The following is a 26726-nucleotide window of genomic DNA, read 5'->3' on the forward strand; positions in this document are numbered from 1 at the left end:
CCCCATGCCAAGGTGACCTGTGACAGCCTGGCTGCCTGCAGCTCTTTCTGCAAGCTGGGTCAGAGCTGCAAGGCGGGGGCTGAGTCTATGCACCCCTCACCTGGTGTCCAAACCAGCCAGCGCTCAAAAAAAACTCCCTTAGTCATACGTAAAAACAAATAAAATTTTAAAATCCAAACTGAAAACTCCATGCTAAATCCCAGCTGCCGGGTTGTTTGAAGGCAAAAAGAAAGCAATCACTGAGGTTTCACAGGCTGTTCTAAAAGTGGAAATCTATGAAGAGAAAAGTGATCCAATAAGTCACAGTTTTAGGCTTTTTCTTTCAATTGCTTAAAGTAAAGACTTTCAAAGCTTCTTTTTCCCCTGAAGCCCTGATTGAGGAAGAAATGGGTATTGACCACTGAATTCAGCATCTACTTGCCAACAGCTACTTGTACACATCAGAGACAAGTCCCAGCCACCTCTGCCCCGACAGCTGCGTCACGTACATTGAGTGTTTTTCCAGCCCCTTTGGCAGCACCAGCCTCTAACTGCATGCAAAACCAGCCCCTTCACAGCATCTCAGAAACCTCCCTGTGCTTCTCAAGCGCCCTCTCGGCGATCCATGCTTATGCCACCAGCTCCTGCAGGCAAATTCAGCCTCCTTCTCTTGAAGGGCTTTGCACAGTGCTGCGCTGAATAACACTGCGCTGCAAACACGTGCCAGAGGGGCCGAGGACCTGGTCTGGAAGCGATACCTGCTCAGAGCAACATTCCCATGAGGAAGAGCAGGATCTAAACAATGTGTGCCTTTCTCCCCAGGGTACAATGGAAGCATGGACAGGGCAGCTCAGCGCTAAGGGTTTTAACTGGGAAAACCCATTTGCCAGAGCTGAACCTTTCCTATGCTATTTAACCATTTCTTGGACAAAGGAAATCCACCCTAGTCTCTCCACCTGAAACTATGATTTGCAGACTGTGAGTCCATGGCCAGCCATTTGGCCCCTTGGCTCTACAGAAGGCCTCATGGGGATGTGAGTCTTAGTGCATCAGACCTGAAAGGATGAGCAATCCTGCAGCCCCATGGACATTACCCTGGTAGCTGGCAGCTGCTGGCAATCTCCATAGCATGAGACACAGCTAAAAATCTCAAAGAAAAACCCAAAACATACTCACTCCACCAACCCAACCATGCCACAAGCACTCACATACAGTGCTTCTTTATGGGCAGTGAGCATTTTCCTGCCAACAGCAAGAAATGCACCTCTTATCCTCCTTCCCATTAAAGGACAGCCATTCTTCTTCTCTTTTGGTTGTCCTTTATTCTAGCCCTTGTCCTTGGCAGGATGCAGAGAGCACCCTGGCCTACGTAGCTCCCAAAATTTCCTCAAATTTGGGCTGAGATTATATCTGTCGTTATTAAAGAGTGTTAATAAGCCTTATTAACCAAGAGTGAATGAGAAAGGAATAAGGGAAGGATTTTCCTAGGACCCAAAGTGCAAGAAATTCATAACTAACTTAATACCTGTACCAATAAGAGATACTCATGCTGAGTCTATTTTAAAACCAGTCTGACTCTTTCCATAAGAAAAAATAATTTTAAAAAAGACACTCTTTTCCTCTTTCAGAATTATTCCTGAAGACAGCCACAAAAAAACCCAAACACAGTATCATCACCACTTGCAACAGAGTTGTCCTTCTGCAGCAGGTGGCAGCTGGCTGGATGCTGGCATTATTTGCTGCTAACACGGCATTGAACCGGCAGCGACCCTTGCAAAGGCAAGCCTGGTTTGGGTGTGCACAGCTGCATGCTGAAGGAAAATGCACGGCTTCAAGCAGTACCTGCAGCCTGCTCCCGAAGGGTGCAGGGCAATTTGGGGTATAACAGAGAGACAAAGTACTGAAAAGAGTAGAGGACAGTGTGGTGGATGAAACCCCCCACCCTGGGCAGTTATAGGGCTCAGGACCTCTGTGGGGTGCCTGTGCATGCTCCCAGCTGAGGATGTTCTCCCACGTACCCCCACACAAGCATGCTTCACAGGCTTCCTTCAACCTCCCTGCTTGCAGAAACAGCTTTCTGACATGCCTCCAAAATGACTGATGAGTTGGTACGTTGTTTTTGAGCAACTCACATGCCTCGCCGGCATGCAGGATGACAGACCTTGGGAACCTGGGCATTAATACTGGAGATTTATAGTCAAATCTGTCACGGTCGGGGAAGCCTTTTGCCCAATAACTACTCTGCCTGAAGGTCGCTTTTCCTGGGCAGTAAGTGCAAAGAAACTTTCTCAGCCACCTTGGCCCCCAACAAAGGGCACGCAGGAGAGCATGGGAGGGGGATAGCCACCAGCAAGCGTGCTCAGCCTTGGGCTGCCCAAGCACTGCCACAGATCCCATCTGCTCGGTGGGAAGGCATGTTTCACCAGCAGAGCCTCAGCTGCAGCCTCCCACGGAGGAGGAAGAGCACACCCTGGTTTGAGAGCGCCCCCATCCCTAACTCCACATCCTCCATGGATTGGGTAAACATATATACACAGAAACACAGAATCTACCACCTGACCCAGCACATCAAGTCTCACCTGCTCGTGTTCAGCTGAGAGGTTTGCAAACAATTATCCACTCCCTCCAACCCTTCCTTTTCAAGGATCAGGAATCCATTGCCACAAGACATTTGATGCATGAGGCTACACCTTCCTATGCACAAATACCATCAAGGAGTTCATGGGTGCTGCTGTTTGTTTATATTTCACTGTCAGCACCACGCTATTATTTTTGTAGCCTGACTAGTACTGCAACTCCAACAGCCAACAGGTGCCGTAGAAATCGGGGTAAACCTTGAAAATACAACTTCATTCAGCACATTAACAAAACCCCACATATTTGTCATCCAAAGACAGCGCAGTCACACTGCATAGTCTCTCTACGATGGGATTTCCCCCTAAAGATTTCCCAGACATTCCTCTGATGCTGGCAACATACTAGCGAGCACTGCCTGTTTGCTCAAAGCAGGGTCAGTCACTGGAGCAGCTACCCACGTTCGTTATCTACAGTACACCCTGTTTTGTCACTGTTGCTACCAGATGACTGGGCTGGTGATGGTGGGAGGTTTCAAGGAGAGGAAAAAAAGCCGTGGGGTTGACGCAGGAGAGGAATGTGTTACTAACTACTGCTCCTCAGATTAGAGCTGACCTGCAGGTCAGCAAATTTAGCTAAGAAAATGCTAATGGGAAGTTTTCTCTGCCCTTTGAAAGTTTGTGTTGCCAACTTCCCAAGCATAGCTTGGATCCGACCAACCACTGGATTTGCTCTGGCCAAAGAAAATACTGGACTGCATGTGCCTCTGCGTTGGTTGCACATACCTATCAAAGGCCGTAAAAGCACATAGAGGACCTATTTGCCGACTGATTTTGTATGAGTAGCTGGCCATAAAGCTCAGGCCCCATCACCAGAACTGCACCACTGAGGAATGGACTACCTCCTGCTCTCTCAGTTTCTTATTCTTCCTCCTTTGTACCTTGTTTTGAACACGGGCATTCGACTGTGGTGTTGAATGAAGTCTTTGTGAAGAAGGTAAAGAAGGCCATGGGAAAGCCTAAGGGCTTACAGTTTGTGTTTAAGTTATAAAGGTGTTTGGGACTTGCTTACCCACAAGTTGCCCTTGTCCCTGTTGGAAACCAAAGCATTTGGGACAAACAGGGGAGCACTGACCCTATTATTTCTAAGCATGTTGAGGACACGGATATGAAATCCATTCACAGCCTTTCTGCTGCTACACTCCTCTCTCCACCAAGGCTCATGACAGACACAGGAGGAGCTGGTGAGGAACAGGTCAAGAAGCCCAGCCATTTGCAGGTGCAGCGAGCCTTAGAGCAGGTCGAGGCAAAACACCTACTGGGAGCTACCACGGACTGGGTGGCAATTTCACAGCCCAACAGCTCGAACTAATCAAACAAACCGGCCCAAGCCAGGATTAGCTGTGGAGTTGGATACGGACTGGCAGCAGAAACAGCTTGGTGGGCTGCCAGAGGCAAAGCCCACCATGCATACAAATGAGAGCCAGGACCCCAAGTAGCTCCCCACCTGAACCTCACGGGATGCTCCAAAAAGATGTTCTCAGTGAGATGGTTTCCAAGACAGGCACATAACTTTCCTCTGTGAGTTTCTCAGGGCATGCCTAAAAGCCAAACCCTTTTCTCAAGGCCTCAGAAACCCCAAACAGGAGGATGTCTGTTAGGAAAGCTGCCTCGGACAAGGCAAGAGCTCTTCTGTCCTCCTTCAAGCATGCATCAGGATGGGCTGATGGTGCGTGTATTGCTCATCCCTTTGCCGGCAGAACGGACCAATTCAGGCGAGGGAGGGTCCCAAGGTTTATAGTCAGGGCAATGTGAATAAAACCAATGAATCATTTATTCAGCCAATTTTGGCCATCCCTAACAATGAACTGTCTGAGAGCAAACCACAAATTTCTCTAGTGTATTCTTACTTAAAACAATAATCTCTGTGGATAATTGTCTCCAGCTTGTTTAGAAGGAACAGACTATAAAACCTGAGCCATTTTAGAAGGATACAGTGGACAGTGTACCCTTTCTTCCTTTGCCTGAGCCGTCAGATCAAGTTTACAGTACAAACAGGGATAACTCCAAATCAGAAATTCGCTTTCTAGTAGTACTGTTGGTAACGTCCCTGGAATACTCCTGCCTGCAACCTTTGCTGGAAGCCAACCTGCATGGCACACAAGCTACCTGGTAAAAAAATTCAGTGCCCGCAAACATGCCTGTCCTTTGGAACGCTTGTCCAGCTTGTCACAAAATCAAAGACCCGCAGCAATACTGTATCAAAGAAAGAGACTCGCTTTAGAGAGTCAGAAGACTGTACGAACGGTGACAGACAAACTGCTTCATCACTTTGTGCTCAAGGTGCTTTCCAGGTGGCTTGTGTGCCCTGACATACAGCAGTCATTTGGATAAAAGGTATGGAAAAGAACAGGGATGAAATGTACAGTAAAGGCTTTTGAAATTAATTTAAGAGTTTCAAGAGCAAACAGGCTTTGCTACAACTTCCCCTTCAGGACAACAGTCATCCTTTTCTTTCCCCAAATTTCCCTTGCAAATCCTTCCAAGCTCTTTTTTCACCCTCACTGCTTTGAGCTGAGCTCCAGAACCCCTCTCGCACTCTCCCAAGCAGCCAGCGGATCGCCTGCCCACCTCCCCCTTGGCATCAGCCTGCTCTGCCCAGTGCTGCCAGCTGGGCGATGCCATGGTGCCGAGTCCTCTCTGCCTCACCTGATCAGTCACTCGCCTCCTCATTCCTTTTAGGTTGGACCAGACAGCACCTGCTGCACAGTGCATGTCCCCATACAGATCCTTCCCTGCCTCCCCAAAGCATCTTCCACCCCCCCCACCCCCCCGAGGAAGACAGATGGGGAACCACACACCCCCACGTCCCCGCAGACGGCAAGCCACCCAGGTGACAAAGACATGCTCAGCCAAGAAAGAAAGGGAGAGCAGAGAGGAGGCAGATTTGCAGGCTCTGATCCCGGGCGCCTGACCCCCTCCTCTCCCTCGTTATGGATGAGGTAAATTAGCTGTGACATTCATTAGCTGCAGCTCCTAATTAGTGAAAATTAATATTGGTTTTGATAGAAGTGTTGGCTGAAGCTCTCCCAGGCAAAGGCATTATTGACCTTGTTATCCCGTTTAATAGCAAGTTACATCACAGAAACTACTATTCGTGGAGTCGACAGATTGCAGCTGCCTCCAACCCTCCGCAGCTCCCTTCCCCGCCGCTTGGAGAGACGCCCCAGCCCCTGCCAGAGCACCCGCAGCCCCACTGGCGCCTGTGCCCATCCTTGGCAGCAACCCAAGCCCCCTCCCCGGCAGCAGCTGTTTCCCATGGCCAGCATTTTTTCCACTGTAGGGCAACAGCTTTTTGAATAATTTTCTCCCTTTTGGCCAGGCAATCGTAAACGGTGCAAACCTATACCCAATTTTTAGGGCCATAATAATCTCTCTCTCTGGTCAGTGCCAGCCATCCCTCCCTGCCCATGGATATCGTGCCTCCTGACTGGCCTTTGGGAGAGACAGTCCCTAGCCTGCCATGTCCCATCCCATCACCTTCCCCAATGGCCTGAGTAACTCCAGACTCACCGGAGGACTTGCTTGCCACCACCTCTACTCACAGTTCAAAATACTAAATAAATTAGAATAGCTGCAATGCAATAGCAATTATCATTTAAAAAGGAAAGAAATAGGAGCAGCATCCCTTGACCTCAGGGATCCCTGCCCTTGGAGTCTGGGAACCTGAAGGTGGCCAACCAGCAAAGTAACAGACACTGCTAAACAAAAGGAAAACATTTGCTACCAAAGTTATGTATAAAAAAACCCCACACTGTGTTATTCACACATTAATAATAATAAAGATGTCAAACTGTCAGATAAGAAGTTAATCTCATTCAGAGCACAATTAAAGATGCCATTATCCAACCACCTGGGGCCACTTCCGCTTTTACAACGCAGTGGGTTTAACAGATAACAGGGATGAGACCACAAGTGGTGAAGCAGCTCGTCCAGCCAACCCCCTTGCCACCACCCCATACAATCCTACTGGCACCCTCCAGCCAGCACAGCCAAATATTCGTGTTGCTAATTGCTCAAAAGAGGCTGCATGCAGATCCGTGCTAGCAAAGGTTTTTTTTGGGGGGGGAGGGTATTCCTTCACGCTGGCAAGGGACCAACGTCCCAGGGAAATGGGTGACTGCCTAAGCAGCTCAGGACCCCAAATTGTCCTTCCGCCCACCTGGATGACACCATGGCACAGCACGAAGGATGCAGAACCTGGCAAACCAGAACCAAACCATCTGCAGTATCGCTAGTGCCTGGGGCATGCTTATATTTGGGGGGGGTGGGTGGGGTGGGAACACTGGAAAGTAGCATCTCCAACAGATTCCAGTTGATTTTAGAGCAGGATGCCCACCAAGCACAGCACTTCTGGTTTTTGATATGAACTAACGAGCTCTTTGTGAACAGCAAATGGACCCTGAGCCTTTTTTCCCCCCGACTGCTGCTGCTGTTTAGGAAGCCAAGGCCAGAAAAGCTGGGCACTCGCTGCTGAGCGCAAAGCCACAACTATCAAATTCTGGCCTTTATGGAAGAGGCACTGGAAGAGAAGAAATTTTTTGGAGAAAAAAACCCTCTCCTGGTCATCCTAGGACAGAGTCATGGGTCCGAAATCGGTGAGGACAACAGAGAGGCAGTGATTTATGCTCCGGACTGAACGGCAGCCTTCAGTCTCTCATTGCACACTGGACATTCAATTGGTAAGCTGGCAAGGTAGGAGGACAAAGCTGCTGCAGAGGGGTTTTGCCCACAGACAAGACTTGCAAAGAATTACCGAAGACCTCTCTGGCCATGTCAACCCAAGCACTGCCCTGGTACTGCCTGAAGGCTGCAAAGTCCAAGAGAGGGGGCCGACATGATGTGTAAGGAAACATCTTCTCACGCAAAACGCCCCAGTTCTTCTCAAGCCCAGGGACAGTTGTACCATTTTATGGAGAAAGTCCAGCAAGGACATCCAGACACTAATTGCTATTTATACTGCAGGCCAAGTCAGCCTTCCCCACCTCGATGTAGCCTGCAAAATGTACAGCTCCCGTACACCTCTCCATCTCAGCAGCCTGGCAAGATAGATGAGGTTTCTGTAATATTTAGCACCACACACATGTGCTACCACCATGCTTTTTCAGTCTTGGATAAGAAGCCAATATTTTAGATTTAGCCATAAAGGATAAGGTTAAAAAAACAGTCAAGGGCTGTCCCAAAAGCAGGAAATTATTCTCAAGCTATATTAATTGCATTTAAGACTCTGCTACACGTGTCCCATACAAGCCCCTTGCAGGGTTTCCTCTTCCACTGCCTAATGTATGAGGCCCTGTGCTTTGTGCCATGGGCTGGGGTATTTCCCTTCCTCCCACTACAGGGTGGGGGTGAGAAACAGCAGAAGCAAGGCAGGAGACAGAGCCTGCTTCCCCCCACCCAGCAGGTTCCCAAAACAATGCACAGGGGGGGTGTTCCTGAAAACCAGAGATGCTGCACCAAGGGCTACAATAAAGCAAAGGGCAAGACTGGAAATAGAGGCATGAAATCACACAGCCAGCTAATGACTCGCTCAGTCCAACAACTCCCCAAACCGATGGCGTGTTTTTGAGTGAAATTGAAAGAAACTGGATTTTTCCAACAACAAAAAATACAAATCAGCAAATTGTATTTAAAACACTTCCCCTCTGCACCTTGCAAGCTTGCTCTGCAACAGGACTAGAATATGTTGTCTCTTCCTCCTCAAGGTGTGAAACAAGCAGCGTGTAAAGGAAAAGAAAAAAAAAAATACACCTCAAAACCAAGCTCCTGGTTTAAAATCCAGGGAGGCAACAGCCTCCCCCCGTCTCCCAGAAGACACTTTTTCTACCTGCCATCTGCCAGAAAATGGCTGCGACGCGTCCCAGCGCCTGAGGGGCTCACCCTCCTCTGTCCCTTGTTGTCAGGGTTGCATAAACTTGGAGGATCCTGCCAATTTTTATGGTTTCTGTGAGAGCATCCTGTTGCAGCATGATGATACCAGCTTGGGAGTTGGGTTTTTTTTCCCCCCCCTTGCCTTCTCCAGTACCTAGCCTTAATTTATGACTATTTCCCCAACCCCACTGAAGTACGCGGGTCAAAAACCAACTCCTGGTTTAAAATCCAGGGAGGCAACAGCCTCCCCCCGTCTCCCAGAAGACACTTTTTCTACCTGCCATCTGCCAGAAAATGGCTGCGACGCGTCCCAGCGCCTGAGGGGCTCACCCTCCTCTGTCCCTTGTTGTCAGGGTTGCATAAACTTGGAGGATCCTGCCAATTTTTATGGTTTCTGTGAGAGCATCCTGTTGCAGCATGATGATACCAGCTTGGGAGTTGGGTTTTTTTTCCCCCCCCTTGCCTTCTCCAGTACCTAGCCTTAATTTATGACTATTTCCCCAACCCCACTGAAGTACGCGGGTAATGGCTTCTGGCTGATGTGCTTTCTGCAACCTGTCACTCCCAGCTCCGTACCTGATGGGACTTCAGACAGCGTCCCTGGGACTGCAACAATTTTTTGAAGATGAAGAACAACCTGCAGAAGTCAGGGAGATTTTTTTTCACCCTTTCTTTTATGCTGCTAGGAAAGCTGCTTCGGTGATGGTGGAAGGATGGTACTTTCTACGTGGTCCCTTTCACTTACCTGTCTTACCCTCCCCACTGCACCAAGTTTTACATCAGCACTCTTTTGTACAGAAATATTGTTTTATCTGGTAGGATGTGTTTAATTTGATGTGGCTGTCATATGGGAAAAGGTGCATTTCAAGAGTCAAGGTTTTCCACAGTACCGTTACTTATTTTATAGTCTTCTGCCATATCTATTTCTTCCCCTCTATTTCCCAAAATCATTAGTAACAACCAGTAATCTCTGCTTGTGAGAATGCTCCTCAATTCTCCCCACACCCTGAATTGTTAGTCTCCCTTGGACTTTATACATTTTAAAGTATTTTTCCCCTCCTATTTTCAAGTTAACTGCTTGAAACCAAACAGTGGACTAAGAAATGAAGCCCCATCACTGTTTGTGAAAGGGTATAACGTTCCATAATATAATCTCTCGCCTCAAACCTAATAATCATTAGAAAGCAAAAAGAAAGAGGTTCCTCCATATTCAGGTACCGAATCACCTTCCTAATTGCGCACACGCAGAAAGACAGCCTACGCGATACAATACTGGAGCCTCAACAGAGCAGGCACTTGACAAACCCATGCAGATGAATGGAATAAAATTGAGTTACTAACCATTAAATGTCAAGTGTTTGAAATCTTTCCCCCTCGCGTAAAGAGCAATATTAATAAATCTTTAAGAGAGGGAGCGCACAGAGCTTATTCCCTCTTCTGACCACCGCTGCAAATTGAACAGATGTTTTCACTGAGTTGTCCAACAATGCTGTCTCCAGCTTTTTCCCCCACCCCGAGTGGTTACAGTTAATTCAAAAGCCATCAATGTATGGGAGCAGTTTGACAGGAGGAACCAATTTATTAACTCCCCCTGTCAATCAAGCACATTAAGCCATTCAAAGGCAGAAATGCACATTAGCACACGCCGGCGATAAATCGGTTTAAAAGCCAGGAGATAGGGAGGGGATGGATTCGTATGACAACATCAAGGTGACCACCCTGCGTGTCCTGTGGTCCCCAAAATTGCAGAAACCGTGATAAAACAAACTTCCCACGAGGCAACCCTGCTACCCACGCAATCAGCCCAGCCAGAGCAGTGCAATGCCTACCAACACCCCAGCCCCAAACAGGGGATGCTCACGAGGATAACGGCAGTTTTCTGCCTAGACACTTCCCAACAGTCGGAATTTTATTCCACAATCTCAGCACCATGGCACATATATATGCTTCCAGAAGGGTTCTCTTCTACCTGCTTATTTTCATACAGGAACATGGTGGTTTTCCGTAATGAGGACTAGCTAAGTAAATTTTCATGTTGTAATTGCTCAGATGATTTTGAGGCAGGTGAAGAGACCTTTTTTACCTTTTTGGTTTTTATGATTTCTTTTACAAAACGGAAGACTGGGAAGCAACAACCGCAAACTGGTGTGGGGAGGGAATAGCTTGAATTTTTCATTTTTTTTAAAGACAAAGTAATACTTCCATGGTGACAAATTATAGAAAGTTTAATTAAAGGGTTAATTTTTCACAAGACTAGAAGCCTGAAAATTGTGTAAAAAGAGTCCCCTTGAGGCTGTCGTGGGATACCTTTTGCAACAGCACAGGAAAGCGCCTCGAGCTGTTCCCCACCTCACCCGGCTGCCTTCAGAGCTGGATGCGTGCCTCTGCAGCATTTCATTGATAAACTTCGAACCGTGCAAGCGGCTGGATGCCAGCCCAACTCAAAACCATCTATTCCCAGCACCCTTCACTCGACGCACCTGCCACTTCACCACAGCCCCAGGCTGGATGGCAAAGCATGCCGAGATGCAAGAGCGTAACGTGTAATGCTCCATCGCTTTCCTCCAGCGTGGCACGAACTTCGCCTGAGCGTTGTGTAATGCAAGGGAACCGCCCTGCCTCCTCTCGCGTGTTCTTGCTTTGCTCCTCAGTCAAGAAAATTAGCCAGAGAGTGGTGGAGCAGATCCAGATTGCAGAGACCTCAGATGAAAATGCTGTGTGCTAACATCGAAGTAGGGGGTAATGGGATGTACTTTTTTTTTTTTTTCTTCTTTTTTAAGCTCATGCAACCCAAATATATAAAGTTCCTGATCTGGCAAAATGCACAAGCATGTTTATCACTGTTTGCAACCATAGCTTTTTTCTAAGAGGTCCCATTGATAGACTCAAAGTGAAAACACAGCTCATCTTCCCCACCAAAAATAAAGTTATCAGTGTATGCACATGCAAGTATTTCCCTACAGTACAGGGAAATACTCCTGGCCCATAATACAGTAGCTTAGACTATTAATACCTCTCCACAGAGATATATATATAGTCTCCTAATTTGAATATATACACATATACGTGCATATATACTTTTCCCCCTGCCCTGTGTTTTTTGCTTTACCAAGCTTGACTCACATTGTTGTCCCTGCTCTATATCAGGTTTGTCACCCATGCTAATGCCTCCAAGCACTCTTGAGCACAGCCCAATACCCAGCGAGAAGCCAGCCCACAAATGAAGCTCTTACAGACAGCGCTGTACAGATAATTAATGCTACTAAAGTCACTCAGACATAAAAATCACCCCAGACCTCATTACCACAAACACACATCTTTCTCCATTTCTTTTGAAAGGGCTTAGCCCGCGTGCAAGGGCTCTCACACTTGAATATGAAAGGTGGCATGATCAAACCTTCAAGTGGTTTGATGAGGCAGTTACCAAAAGCAAGGTTACCCTGACACGTTAATTATTCCATATTGCAAATATACTTTCTTCCTTCTCTCTCTCTTTCCCTTCTTAAACGTAAGCATTAATGTTATTGCCTATCAGCAAAGCAGATATGAAAATTTAAGTGATTGATGAAGTGATTAATTTAATGATGCAGGGTTAAGGGTTTTGGCAGGGGGAGGGAGCTTTTTTCCCCTTAAGTTTCCTGATGTTGGAAATAACTAATTTTCTAAGCCTTAAGTTTTCATAACAATGCTGTACTTTCTACAGCTCAATGAGTAATTTCATCAATGGGCCTTCTAATGACAAACGACAGAAGGGCTCGCGCTACAAGAACTGAAATCCCCTTCTTAAAATACTCCTCAAATATTGTTGTTCATGAGGGTCGTTACCACACTTAGAAACAAGGCTGGTCCTTTGCAGAACATTCAAGCAGCCTGCAAATGCAGTTTTAAACAGTAAATAGCCATCGGATGATAATATTGCTTTCAATTAATACTGAAGATGAAGGTGATGTTCCTACAGCCTCCCTTTCTAAAGGAGAACATTCACACCCGCTCTCAGAGATGCCCATAATGAAGCTCGCAACGCAGATTTCCTATTCAAAAAACATCTCAATCTCTCTCACAGTCAGAGACTAGCATGCTCCTCTGGAATTATCCTTCGTAAAAGGCCACATCAGTTCTGCTAGTTGCACACACACACACACACACTGCTGGGGTGATGGACACATATATGCTCGCACTGTCAGCCCAAAGGGGCATGCCAGTTCCAGCCTTCATACGGAAAACAGGCTGCACGTACCTGCTGTAACACCAGCCCCAAACCCCAAAGCCGCTCGGAGCAAAGGCCATTTGAAATATCTGGGCTTCGCATGCCTGCCAGGGACGCACAGCCTTTTTGCTGATCGCTGATGGCACCAAATTCAGTCCAGTTGAGAGAATGGTTTTAAAAGCAATGTTTCCCCAGACCCTACCCTACCCTTCCCAAGGCAAACTACTTTTGGCCCTGGGAAGATGAGTTGTTCCCCTCTCGTCCTTTCCTCCCCCCCCACCTCAGGGGGACCAGCTCAGAGCAGCACTATCTGGAAAGCCTACAGGAAACATCCCAGGCTGGACCCCAGCCCAGATTTAACCCCTGCTGGTGTCCTCGCCTGTGGTCTATGGCTAAGAACATCTACCCAGCAGCAAACCAAAGAGACTAGGGTCTACCTATGCTTGCCAACTCACCTTTTGCCCGCCAGATAACCAACAAAAAAGGTTTACTGGGTTTTTACCGGTATGAAACCCTTGCCCCCACATCAGTGATAACACAGTAGGGTGGCTGGCACACTTCCTATGTGGTCCCCAAACTCCGTAACCACCCACAGACCAACTTCCATCATGCACCGGCCCACTTGTTTTGCTATGCATTTGCCCCCCCAGCCGGGGATTATTTACATACAGCAGCATAGGCAGCATAGTTTCACCATCAGCTGAAGCTGATCTGAGGCAACACCACGGCAAAGGGGTAGCCTGCTCCTGCCCTCCTGCACCATCTTGACTCCTATGACTTATATGTCCGCCTGATCTTGCAGCTCTACCATCAGCTAGGCCTAAACACTGGTCTAGCTGAAAACTAGCTTTACAGACTAGAAGAAGAAAAGAAAAATCCTTGAACAAATATATGCTAGCTGTACCCCAAACATGTAGTGTTGGTGTAACTGGCGTGGGGAAAGGTCCTGTGGCTGTTGCACTCTTAACCTTCCTCCCACTTGCACATTTCCACCTTGCCTTCCTGAAAGGTTATTAGCTTTTCTTTGGAGCATTTTTGGAGCTGTTTCAGCAAGCTAACACACACACACACACACACACACACACACACACACACACACACACACACACACACACACACACACACACACAAATACAGGGATAGTTTTCCCACTAACTCAGCAGGTTACACTAACACTAACAGCTAGGCACAGCCCTGGCTGCAGGGAGGGCAGTAAATGCATGGCTGGAGCCGGTGAAGCTGGACAGAGGCTTAACCACTGCACAACAATCTTGGATGGAACACCTCTAAAGGAAAGGCAGGTGGTATCTTTAATTAGACCAAACACAGGCACAGAGGCCCTTCCCCACAAATTCAGCCAAGTATGCAGTCACAGGAAGGAAGTGCGCAGCAGCACCGGCGTGAAGAGCTCGCAGCGGCTGCTTTAACACATATTTCTTACAAACAAGCAGCCTCTCCCAAGCTCTCCATCCACTCTACCACCAGTGCCACCACATTTTCCAAAAGCATCTTCCAACTTGCCAAGTTTTGCTAGAAGCCAGCCTACCTTGCATCATTCACAATGGCTCTTGCACTGCTCAGGGCTCCCAATGCACCCTGTGCTGCCTTGCTCCTTTCAAGGAGTTAACCCCAAACTTTAGAGCCATCCTCTGTGCTCTTCTGAGTCACACCTCCTTAGTACCCAATTAGCACCTCATTAACAGTATGCCCACAATGCTTTCTGGTCTTGCCACCGTGACTTTTAACCCGGTGGTGCACAGAGATTAAATTAATTTTCTCTTTTTAGCTTTAGTATTTGATTTTGAGCAAGGGGGACACAACAGCAGATATACTAGGGCAGCCCCCCAACTCCAGCAGTAGCTGCATGTCCCTGCAAGTGAGGAGGGGGCATGGAGGAGACACCAAAGGGAAAAGGGTCCCGTGCTCAGACACCCACAGTCCCCCCTCCAAAGCTGTCACCAACAGATGGCCCACAGGCCTCATGCATGGGTATCTGGCCCAGATGGCTCTGAAACAATTTAATCAGTCCAGAAGTACACAGAGGAGAGCCAGCACTTTTTTTTCCTTCCAGTGATGCATTAGGCAAGTGCCATCACAGAGGAGCCCAGCCACAGCAGATGTCTACAGCTGTGGGATCAAACAAGCAGGCAGGGTTTAGCCCAGACAGCCCATGCTCAGTCACACGCAGATAACCATATCTTCAGCAGCAACTTGAATGGCCCCGCACCCCTGGGAACCTCACCCGCATGCCAAAGCATCTGGCTGCCCAGGACCAGAGCACTGCAGTGAAAGGCTGTGGCAGGAGAGATGATTGCCTTGGAAACTACAGATACAGTGCAGGGAGGATGGCAGTCTTCCCTGCCTGGAGAAGAAAAGCCCTCTGGCCTGGTCCTTGCCTAGGATGGAGAACCAAGTCAAGCCATCCACAAATATCAGAGGGACATGCTGCCTCCGATCCACATGCAGAGTTACCAGCGAGCACCCTGCAACTGCCTGCTAAATATCAAGTTCCTCTTCCAGTCCTCGTATGAAATAACTCTCCATCCCAGGAGGCCCTGAAAGGCAAGAGATCACACACATCAACCTAATTACTTTAATCACCACCAGCCAACAAAGTACACCTACACTGCAGCAGTGCTCCACTATCCCTGGCCCCTCTCAGGCTGCAACAACTTGGGGTGCACAGTAAGAGCCCCAACTCCATAGGAAATGTCCACTATGGCCCATCTTGGTGAAGGAGGTCTCACAAAGAGCAAGGTTCAGCTCTGCCCCTCAGAACTTGGTGGGGAAACATCCATATGTTTCAGAGTCCCTTAGTTGGTGTGGGTTTCCCCGGGGCATGTGTGGGGGAAATCAGCTTTCCTCTCAAATTCCTCGTGCCTTCTCCTGCGAGCGGAGGAGGTGGTCTGCTCAACATAGCCCATCCTGGAAGGGCTCCAGCTTGCCCTGGGAAAGCATAATCAGAGTTCCCCACTGCAGAAAGTCAAACCACACCATCATAAATGTCAGGTAACAAAGCCCTCCTATTCAGTGCCATGAGCCAGACTGGGATCCTCAAACATCCAATGGCACAGCCAACAGACAGCCAGATGCCTGAGAAAGACTGCTTCCACATGCGTGCTTCCCAGCAGAATTCGTGACTCTGTCAATGCCACCAAGAGATTTGGTTGTCTCCAGCAATCACCCTCTCTTCTACTGTATTTAACCGAAATTCCTGCAACAGCTTTTGGAAGTCACCATCTGCAAGTCCCCAAACAGCAGGGTTTTTTGTGAGCTCACAAAGGCATACCCACCCTGTTCCCAAAACACGAGCTATTTACGGTACGTTTACCAGCTCAGCAAAAGTTGCACATAGCAAAGGGGGGCAGAAGCACATAAAATTCCCCATCAATCATTTGTCTTGCTTTCTGAGCACAGTGAACCCAGGGGATGGAGAGCACAGCCCATGCCTCCTGGGAGAAGCATACAGCTGAAGGGAAGGAACGAGGGGGCTTTGAGCACAAAGCACAGCCCCATACCTTGCACATGCACGCATGCTTTCAAGCCCCCCTCTGCCTCCTTTCATGTGCATGTCCCTGCCTTCTCGCAGGTGCTGCACTCAGCAACCCCCAGCCACCCATCCCTCCACATCATGGTGGCACTGAGCAGCTGGGTCAGGGAGCACACAAGGCCTTTGCCAAAAAACCCTGCACCCAGCCAGGCTCCGAGTGCTGAGCCAGCACCACTCAGGGCTGTCACTCGCTAGCAGCCCTGACCATCAGACTTGCTGAGTTAGAGCTTCTCCTTAGCCCCACGCTGTCATGGGTTAACAAGTTGGAAGAGATGCTGAGGCAGCCAACTTTGGGGGACCCAGGGCTGAGCATCCCACCAGGCGCTGGAGGCATCCTGGTAATGCTCACAAGAGAGCATCCTGGCAGCACGGAGAGCCAAAAGCCTCAGCTGCACACTCTCCTGCCCAGAAAAAACTAAGGGAATCAAATAGCAGGCAGCCTTGGCAGAAGCCCCAGGGGAGACCGGCCTCCCCACCTGCCAGCCATCCCGGGCACCTTTCCCAGCTCTGCAGCCTTCACCAGCATCTTCTCACGCTCACATTACCCAGGGGGTGGTCAAGCCTTACAACTAAATCCTGGCGGGTTTCCCCCTCTGTCATGCACCACTCAACCTCAGCAGGCTTTACAGAGGAGATCAGTCCTCCGAATTCAGTACCCTCTCCCAGTTTTGAGCAGGGCATGCAGGACCGAGCTCTGATGGGGAGGAGGGACATGTTGTCCCCAGCCCATATGGGTGACCATGCCCCTGACACAGCATGGCCCGAGAGCAAAGCCAAGTGTGTGTTATCAGCTTGGGTGCAACAATTAAAGCGTTTCCCACTCTTTTAAGGCAACATTATTCCAGTGATGCTAAAATATTATCACTAGGATGAAGGGAAAGTGGAATTGCACTCGTCTGAATGGCCTCTTTTGTCATGCATTTTACAAGGCGTTGAGGCATGAAAGCTTTCAGAGAAACTCGGGTGAATCCAAGCTAGGTGGTTATAAGGCTAGTTACAGACCCGACATGATGGATCATCTTCATTTTCCCATTCCTGTCCTGCACACAGCAAATCCATTTGCTGGGCAATTAGACTCCAGTCATTACATTATGCTAAGACAACATTCCTTTTGCAGCAGGGGGGACCTCAACCAAGAGCACTGCCTGCCCATCCCCACTTGCTGACAGATCCAGGGGTACATGTACCCCCACCTGCAGCAACACCACCTCCCCGGCATGCCGGTGAGCATCACACCATGCCAGAGACCACCAGCAACTCACCCAGCATCAATATCCACACCACTGTCCCTTACCCACAGTCCTCTAAAAGGTTTGGGATTAAACGAAATGGCCCTTGGAATGACTTTGCTTAAGGCAGTGATCAGCACAATAAAGACAGACGGTCCCACTTCTGCAAATTCTTCTTCTAAGGGCTGTTAACCAGCCAGTACTTCTGCTTTCGGAGTAAAACACACCACGATCCAGGTACTGGCAGCTGACATGGGCTCTCCCGGTGTCCAACCAGTCATTATCCCTCCTCCTCCTCCTCTCCAGGCATCTCCCTCCTTCTGCAAATTTCTTCCCCAGCCCCTTCAATTGCTTTCGCCTTCCTCAAGCTCATGTCTCCTTTTCCCCATGCTCCCCCTCCACGTATGTGTTCCATTACTTCTGGGTGAAATAACTGACTAGAGGGTCAGTCCACCTGAAAATTGCTCTCCCCGGACCTAAATGAAACAGATGGACATTGATGATGTTTTGGGAGAAATTAATCAGCCTGGACCAGCGGCAGCACCAGCAGCTCCCTTGGCCCAATCTCGCCTAATGATTTCCGAGCTCTCTGTCTTAATAGCTCCTGACAAGACTAATTTACTCTTGTAAGTGATTAGAGGGGGAATGATCTCTTAATTGTTGCTTAAGATACCTTTCAGCATGGCAGGCAGCAAGCAGGGACTGCTCAGTTTGGGGCTAGGTAAGGCGGCGCCCGGGGATACCGTTGGGAGGGGAGGAGGGGGCTGCAGGGGGGCATTCACTCAATGCCATGGTGATGGGCACTTCTAACAGACCCAAAAAAAAAGGAGCCGCATTTTTTCTAGGTAAGAGGCACCACATACAGTTCTACTACTTACACCCCAGTTGGGATATAAGAAAGCTGTTTCCAGATGATGTCTTGTTTTTTTAAAGTTAATAAGCCTAACTCCAAAAACATCTACCAACAGCAGAAAACATAGAAATACTGTTTGTCAACATGTTCAAGGCTGACATTTCCCTCTGGTGCATCTGGAAACAAAATCCCAGGGTGCCAATATTCTTAAGAGTGAATTTCATTTCTATACAGTGTAATACAAAGTTTAAAAAAAAAAAAATATTCAACCCCCAAAAGGAATTCCAAGCACAATTTTACTCACACAATATCTCACTGAAAAGCAGACTGTCAGAAATCTTCCCCCATTTTCTGCCAAAATAGAAGTTCAAAAAAATATCAACCCCCAAAAGGAATTCCAAGCACAATTTTACTCACACAATATCTCACTGAAAAGCAGACTGTCAGAAATCTTCCCCCATTTTCTGCCAAAATAGAAGTTCAGTCCAATTCCCATAAGGTATTTCAACCTCAAGTACTTCAAGAACCATGTACTCGGTGAGGAAGCGTTCCCATTAAGCTGTTCCCAGCCAGCTCTCACTCCTGCTCTCGCACAGCTGCTTCCTTCCCTGGGACTTGTCTGGGGCACTTTCAGCACTAAGTGCGTTTGCAGGGACACTGGCAATCGAGGAGCAGGGAGCATACAGACAGCAAAGCAAAGCAACCAGGTGTGAAATGATCTGTAAGGGGTGGGCTTGCTGGAGGAGGCCATGAGAAATGACATGAACACAAGTCATCGGGGGAAAAAAGTTACGATGAAGTCAGGTCCTTCCTTCCTTTACATCGTTCACACCTTGCCTTCTGTGGTGCTGTGAGTAAAGGCACCCAAGCAGCAGTTTTCAGTATTATTTCCCATTGCAAATAAACCTGAACATCACTGCAAGACAAAACTCTCCAGGCAGATGGCTATGGCTCCAGCAAGCCTTCTCCTGAGAAGGCATCTCTGCGCAGAGCTCAGCTACCACCCAGGAGCTTCCACATTGTCTATCCAAAACTTGCCTCCAAGACCTCACATCCTGCCTCCTTGTCCAGACATCACCTCAAACCCCACAAGCAAGACACTGTGGGCTGCAAAAGATGCAACCAAGGGGACCCTCAAGAAGAGACAGAAGCCTCAGCTGGAAGCCCTGGTCGAGCTGAGCAGTCACTAGAGGAGACCTCTCCAGAGTCCTCCAACCCTTGACAGCTCTAGTGACGACTTAGGTGTGGCAAGAGCACTTTTTTAAGGAGGCTGATGCTTGGGTTGCATGGTTGAAGATGACAGTAGATGTGGGAAAGGGCCTCCATAGCCTCCATCCCAGCCACCCTCCACTCCCAATCGATTCCTTCCGCATTAAAAGCCAGTCACAAGCCTGATTGAAGAGCACAAGTTTAATGGACTGAGAGCCTGGAAAGAGGCCGAGAATGACCGGGTCGATTTCTGCATTTACTAAAAACCGATCCCTAGCTAAATAAAGAAAGAAAAATAAGCTACATCTGTCAATCAAAAGAAAAGCATTATTTAACCCTTTTCCATCAGGGGGTCGGCAGCAGTGGACCTCCTGCCCACAGGCACACCCCACTTACCCACAGGAGTATCCTCGTTGATCAGCAGGTAGGTGTCAAAGAAGTAGTTTATGAAGTACGGCAGCCGATTGCCCCGACCTGGGAAGAGGACAAAAGCAAGGTATTATTTCCCTGGCATGTCATGCGTGGGCCAGCACAGCTAGGAGAAGCTCAGGGCACAGAGAGATGCACGCTTGCTGCTTGGCATCATGATGGAGAGGGGTACCCCTGAGATGAGGGCTAACAGGAGGACAGAAAGCATCATGCAGTCCCCCATAGAAGCTGGCTGGGGAGCCGCTTCCCTCCGCTGGTTTTTTTTTTTTGGTTTTTGTTTTTTTTTTTTTTTAGTATTTTCTTTTGCAGGGTGGAGGCAGAGGGGGAAGCCAACAGCTCAGGGACCAGGAACATCAATTATTGTTTTAGCACATGATTAATACCTTCACTTTGCTCCCACGGTTGAGAGCCTTTTGCCTTGTCAGCCATCCCAGCAAAACCTGGTGCACCTCCCCTCTCCCATCACCTGATCGCCTTTCCCTCTAATTGCCTCCTTTCATGTTTAATAACCAGGCTCACTTCTTTCTACTCCCTTTTTATGGAGCTGGAAGCTTGCAAGCCTGCCCCCAGACTGCAGCGCCCCGTGCCGCAGCCTCATTAGGTGACAGAGTCAAGTGCAGAGCACGTAGGAGAACAACGACCGCAGCCTGAACCAGGGGAAAAGTCAACCAGGAAAGATTTACCATTCAAGGAACGCAGGAAAAGAGGTGCCGGGAGAGAAACACGATTTTCCAAGAAGGTTTGGTGTTGACCGGGCTGCGTCTGAGGGATGGGTTTTCCTCGACACGCAGCTGGAGCCGGCCAAGCCTGCAGGCTTTAAAAAACACAGTTCAGCTGCCAGGCATCAAAAACAGGGCTGCGCATGGAGAAGCAGAGGTTTGAACTGGTCTGGCCAAAATAGTTCACACCCATTGATGGGGAGTCCCGGGAAGGGGAAGAGGCAGGACCAGGGTCCCAAGCACAGCCCCTGGCAAGGAGACTCACTGGAAACGGTGGGGCATCACCTCCCCACTATGACCCCTCCTAACTGCCTTTGGTTTGAGCTGAGCCAAAACCCAAGTTTTGGGTTTTGTGCAAGTATAAAGAATTGCCAGCAAAGCGGCAGTGTGACATCCCCTCGCAAACCCCCACCACGCTAGATACAAATCCAGCCAGGCTCCTTTCAACACAGCCATTACAGAGCATCACCTCCATCGTTACCCCAGCCGTGCTGCAACAGCAAAGACATTGCTTCAGGCAAAGGCATAGCAAACCCCAGATGAGATCAGGTGTCCAGGTTTCCCTCCTGACCATGCTACACTTTGCCACCACCCTCATGCCCTGTGCTTCAGCATCCCACCTTAAGAAGGAAGAACCAGACCACGTTTCAGCATCCTTTTCGCCTGCCCAAGCTCCCGACGGAGGGAGATGTTCCTGAGACCTTTTGGGTGCAGGTCCCAGCTGTGCTCATGAACAAGCCTGCTTAGCACACACAGGAAACTCACTTGGGGTGAGGGGGGGGGAGCACCCATGGCACAGGATGGGGGGAGCAGCCTGGGCTCCTCCGAGGCTCCCTCTGTAACAAGACAGGGATTTTCAGCACTGTCATCTTTCCCAAGGCACCAAGTTTGTTAAACACCTCGAGAAGTGGGAAAGCACTAGAGGCAGCGCTCTTGCAAAGGCACATTTAAATCTCAGCCTCTGGAGTCAAGTACCTGGAAAGAAAATGAGAAGGACCCCGACAAAATGGGTTATTTAGAGCTAATGGCATCTCCAGAGGCTTCGAAGCACACTTGTAGCTGGCTGCTGTGCCAGGGCCAGCAGGCTTTGAAGGGGGCAGATGAGGCTAAAACACACCAAGTAGCCCTTCCCACAGGAGAGTCGCTTCTGCAAACCCCTCTATTTCAAAAAAATATTCCTTAATATCACCAGTATACTAAAAATAAGTTGCATCTTCCAAATCCAGCTGCGTCAGGTGCTGGGAGGCATTCAAACCACCAGTCTGCGAGGGCACAGGATCTATGCGTTAAGAGAGGAGGGTGACTAGCACCTGAGAGCTGGGGAAAGCTGAAGGAGGGTGGGGAGGCAGGACTCTGCTTTGGGCTGCAAATCCCAGGATAAAGAGCAAGGCTGTCACCATGCTGCCAGACTGCCAGTGTTCAGAAGGGCAGCGCGTGATGGGAGGAGATAGAGAGAAAGCATCTGAATGATACAAAAACGTAGGTCAAAAGATTCATGCTATGACAAATGGAAACCATCCCCCAAAAAATAAAAACAGGATGCTGTGGCTGAAGCCACAGCCCCATCAGCCCTGTCCCCCAGGCCAGCCTCAACACTCATGTCCCAACCACAGCTATTTCCTGCTCCCCCACAGCCCAGAGCATTGCATCCTTGGGGCACCTTCAGGAACCTTCTCCCCCTCTCAGATGTGGCCATAAGCTCTTACCCTCATAACCTGGGTGCTGTCAAAAGGTGTTTCATAGACTGGCTAGGCACAAGTCTCCCACGCATATGTCCGGCCACCTAGTCTAGGATGGCCAGAAGTTTTCCTTTCACATTTAATCCAGGACTGCCAATGTTTTGTTGGCTTTGGGCATGCCAGCCCTTTCACAGAAATTAATTTGGGAATCACAGCCATACACCACATACCCTGAAAGCGAGTTCACACTTTCCCAAAGGCATCGCTGTGAACCACCCATCATCTGCGGCTTCATCTAATGGATCATCAGCTGGATTTTTCCTTCTGCAAGACTGCTGCTATCACCCAGCTATACCCTAGGATATACCATCACTGTATCCCTCAACACGGCTCTTGCCTGTGGTTCTCAGCAAGGTGCATGACAGAAAACCATCACTTCCACCACATGCTTGTAACCCTTTATTCCTCCTTCAGGTGCTACCAACAGGCTCCAAGGGATCACAATCAATGTTGTTTTGATGTGCTGGGAGATTTCCTTCCCTGCATGTGTCTTCCACACCTGCTCCACGTTATTCCTGTAAAACCTGCTGCTTCTTTGCCCTGGGGAACCACAGGCAAGAACCATGTTGAGGGACACAGTGATGGTATATCCTAGGGTATAGCTGGGTGATAGCAGCAGTCTTGCAGAAGGAAAAATCCAGCTGATGATCCATTAGATGAAGCCGCAGATGATGGGTGGTTCACAGCGATGCCTTTGGGAAAGTGTGATGTCCTTGGCCACTGCTGATGCAAGAGCATGGTAATCATGGAGCCATTCTTCTAGGTAGCATGCCTCGGTCCCTCCTAACCTGGAGATGATGAAGGTCTCTGCCCACCTCTGGTGACTGCAGCAGTAGCTGGGTAGGAGTGGGCAGACTCCACTGCCATGCCAGAGCTAAACCATCCTCTTCCAAACACACCGAGCCCACTCGTGCTGCACTTCTGCATTTACCCTACCAAATTGCTTCACCAGCAGCTTTGCAAGTCTTCCGGGACAGGAGCTCCATCACCTGCAGTCCCCAGGCAGGGCATCCGCGCACTTCTCCTCCCGATCCCAGGCACAAGCATTGTGCCAGAGCTTGCTTATTGAGGGCAGACACTCCTTGGGGAGATGACAACCAAGCCCTGGGCAGGGCCAGGTTTAGGAGACAGGGGCTGACACACTGCTGATCTGCAAGCCTCCAAATCCCCATTTCCCTGCGCTGCCTCTCCAAGGCTTTGCAGCTTGCTATTGCCTATCTGCTGTGTCCAGCCAGGCACCCGGAGCAGGGCCATGCAAACACACTAGCTATGGGTGCTGCAACCGACCGCACAGGGAGGGATGAAGGAGCAAATCCCCCAGCCAGGCAAGAAAAACCCACCATCCCACCTCCAGTGGGATGTACTGAACCACTTGTGGCGAGTGATCTCTCCAGGGGACAAGTTTTAGGAGGCTCAGACTGGGGCAAAAGACTCGCTGAGTTGTCTTTTTTACTTATTTTTTTCCCCTTCCAGAGGAGTGACAGAGCAGTTAACTGGTGAGGCTATACTTGATCCAATACAACACCAGAGGGAGATTGACTGAGCTTGTCAGTCACAGCTAATGTCATCCACTGACTGCTTAATCAGGCTGCCAATCTAGGCAAGCTATCTTGAGGCTTTAGTAGGGGGGGAAAGGTGGAAAAAAAAAAAGCCTTTATTCCAAAGGGCACAGTGCTATCAAATAGACACACGCTCACTATTGTTTATCAGCAAGCGCCACACTGACACACACCCCCCGGCCTCAGCACCTGGGGGCTTTAGCCCATTCATGCAACAATCCCCGTTTTCACAGGGCTTTGCTGTATGTTTACAGTACTTATGCATCCCGGAATACGCCAAAGCCTGACCCAAGAGGCACATTTGCTGCACCAGAAGGCAGTTGTCCCACAAGCTGCCATTTACCAGTCAGGCTGGACCCCACGTCTCCCCACCAGAAGCCCACGTGCCAGGGAAGACTAAGAACATCATGCTCGTGGGGCAGAGCCCGACGGTGGGAGGAAAGCTGGCCACGGGGGCTCTGCCTGCCCAAAGCCCTGCCCTTCCCTCCAGCTGCGATTAGAAAAGAGGTTTTGCAGCTCGGAGATGAGTTATTTCCCACACAGCATATATTAAGCACAGTTCAGGTAATAACTTTGCTGCTGAAAGTACAGGAAGAGCCCTGCCAGTAATACCTCTGCTGCTGAACAGCTAAAAAAAGCTTCTGGTTTGCATCCTTGCCTTGTGTCTGCTACCTCTAATTTCCTTTAAGTTTTATTTACCTAAAACGACCTAACGCCATGTCTATCACAAGGTCCACCACCAGCTTTGACTTCATGAACCCACATCTGGAAGTTGCCAAGGTCTTCCCACTGAGATACACCAGGAGCATCTACTACCGTTGGGTTCACCAGTGCTGCCTCCTCCTCCTCACCTCTTTCCAGTCACTCCCAGGAAGGGCCATCTGATGCCACATGTGCCCTTTTACTGGCTGCAGGAAAAGCAGCTGCACAGGAGCAGAGTGTGCAGGTCCCCAGGACCACATGTGATGGAGATGGGCGGTCTGTTTGCCCATACCATCCACATCTCCCCATCACCACAGCAATGCTTCTCTGCCTTTAGATACTCACCAGGAGACCACAAACGGCAGCAAATATTACCCTTGTACCTCGGAAACATGAGACCCAAGCAGGGAGAGGGGTGGGGCAGAGAAAAGCACAGCAGTGGACTGACAGACAGACAACTTACCTGGAGAGAACAGCTCCAGGAGCAAGACGGAAAGCAGAAAGTTGCCAGCAGCAGTGTGACGCTTCATGGTTCCTGTCAAAGAAGAAAGGCAGCATCAAGACCAGCACTTTATGGATATTACCTTGTCTCCCCCCAAAGCAGGCTTGCGGATGCAGCCCTGTCCCAGCTTCCACATTAGTGCCCCGATGCCACAGGAGATCACGACATCAACATTTTGTTAATGCTTGGCTTTTATACAGGGCACTTCACCCAAGAGTGCTGCCACCACTACTTTCTCGGTTCATGCAGCCCCAACCATCCTCTTGATGAGTGCCAAATCAAAACCAGAATTAACCTGGCATAGGTGATACATTTTTTATTTTCCACTTTCCAAAGCATATTTGCTCATCTCATGCGAGGGGATAAGCCACGGTGACCTCTGCAGTCAGGACTGGAGCAGAAGCAGCCCCAACTGAGACAAGCTGTTCGAGCACCGAGCGGGATGTTGAGGGTAAAGAAGAGCCGCTGCAACCTGGGAGCCACGCAGCAGCGAGCAATCAGCACTGGGATTTAAGATGTTTCAGTAGAGCTGTGTGGGAAGCTTGACCCAGAATCACTGAAGAGGCACCGGGATTTCAGAGGACAAAACAGAGCCCCTCAAACCTCTCCAACCACCCAGCAGGCTGCAGAACAGGCACCGCAAGAGCACTGGGAGCAAACAGGTTTGCAAACATGCCCGCATCCCACTCTGCCTCTCAAATTTCTCCGGCTTCGCATTCGATACAGCGCATGACTCCTCACGACGAGGCAGCAGAATAAAACAGTGCCAAGGAGCTGCTTAGCACAGCCACATCCTCCCACGGTTTTCAGACCATTAAATACAAAGCTCTTTCCAAACTAACCCCACAAAACTTTGGCAAAGTCCCGCTTTGCAAGGAAATTCATACATGTGATATTTTAAAACATTCCACCCTGGAGGCAAGTATAAATCATGTATGTTACACACAGCATACAGGCACAACAGAAACCCCGGGGCAGCTCACACAGAGCCAAAGATCCCCCACTCCAAAGCAGACAGGACATCTCAGTGACCTGTCTCCGAAGCTTTCCATATTTCTGCAGGTGCTGTGAAAGGTGTGGGCTGGGGGAACATTTTCCTACCAGCTCAGCACATCCACGCAGCAGCAGACCCAGGGACATGAAAGGCAGAGACCATACGTGACAGTCAACATTTTGGGCAGCAAACACAGAGATGAACCCGTGGTTAAATCCATAAGCAGCTCACACTTGAGATCAAGCGTTGACCTGAGCCATGAGGGCTGAAATGAGTAATAAATCGCATCTTCCATTTACCAGCCTAAGCAGGGACTTGTTACACTTGCAACTGGTTGTATACACACAAAGTTTTGGTCCACCCAGCATCGCAGCACTTGGAGAACTGATTATTAAACCAGATCTGAATAAACTGCAGTGATATGCGTGATTGCCACTTGGGGAGCAGCCAAACAGACAGCTTATTCATAAACCCAGTGTACCACCTCACCCACCATCGCGCTCGGTATACCCCAAAAGCAGCAGCTCAGCCTTCCCTTTACAGCACCCTGC

General features: G+C 49.2%; 1 protein-coding gene across 1 annotated transcript in view; it reads right to left on the reverse strand.

Moving 5' to 3' along the window:
• Positions 1 to 25209, reverse strand: part of CDH23 (cadherin related 23) — a 208079-nt gene extending 182870 nt beyond the window's left edge. The window contains exons 1-2 of the mRNA XM_019474917.1: positions 25143 to 25209; positions 19928 to 20005 (exon numbers count right to left, since the gene is read on the reverse strand). Of these exons, the coding sequence (XP_019330462.1) occupies positions 19928 to 20005; positions 25143 to 25209 (145 nt within the window). The remainder of the gene's footprint in view (positions 1 to 19927; positions 20006 to 25142) is intronic.
• Positions 25210 to 26726: the final 1517 nt, after the last annotated feature.

The sequence above is a fragment of the Aptenodytes forsteri genome, unplaced genomic scaffold (genome assembly GCF_000699145.1).
Source record: "Aptenodytes forsteri isolate BGI_AS27 unplaced genomic scaffold, ASM69914v1 Scaffold349, whole genome shotgun sequence".
NCBI lineage: Eukaryota > Metazoa > Chordata > Aves > Sphenisciformes > Spheniscidae > Aptenodytes > Aptenodytes forsteri.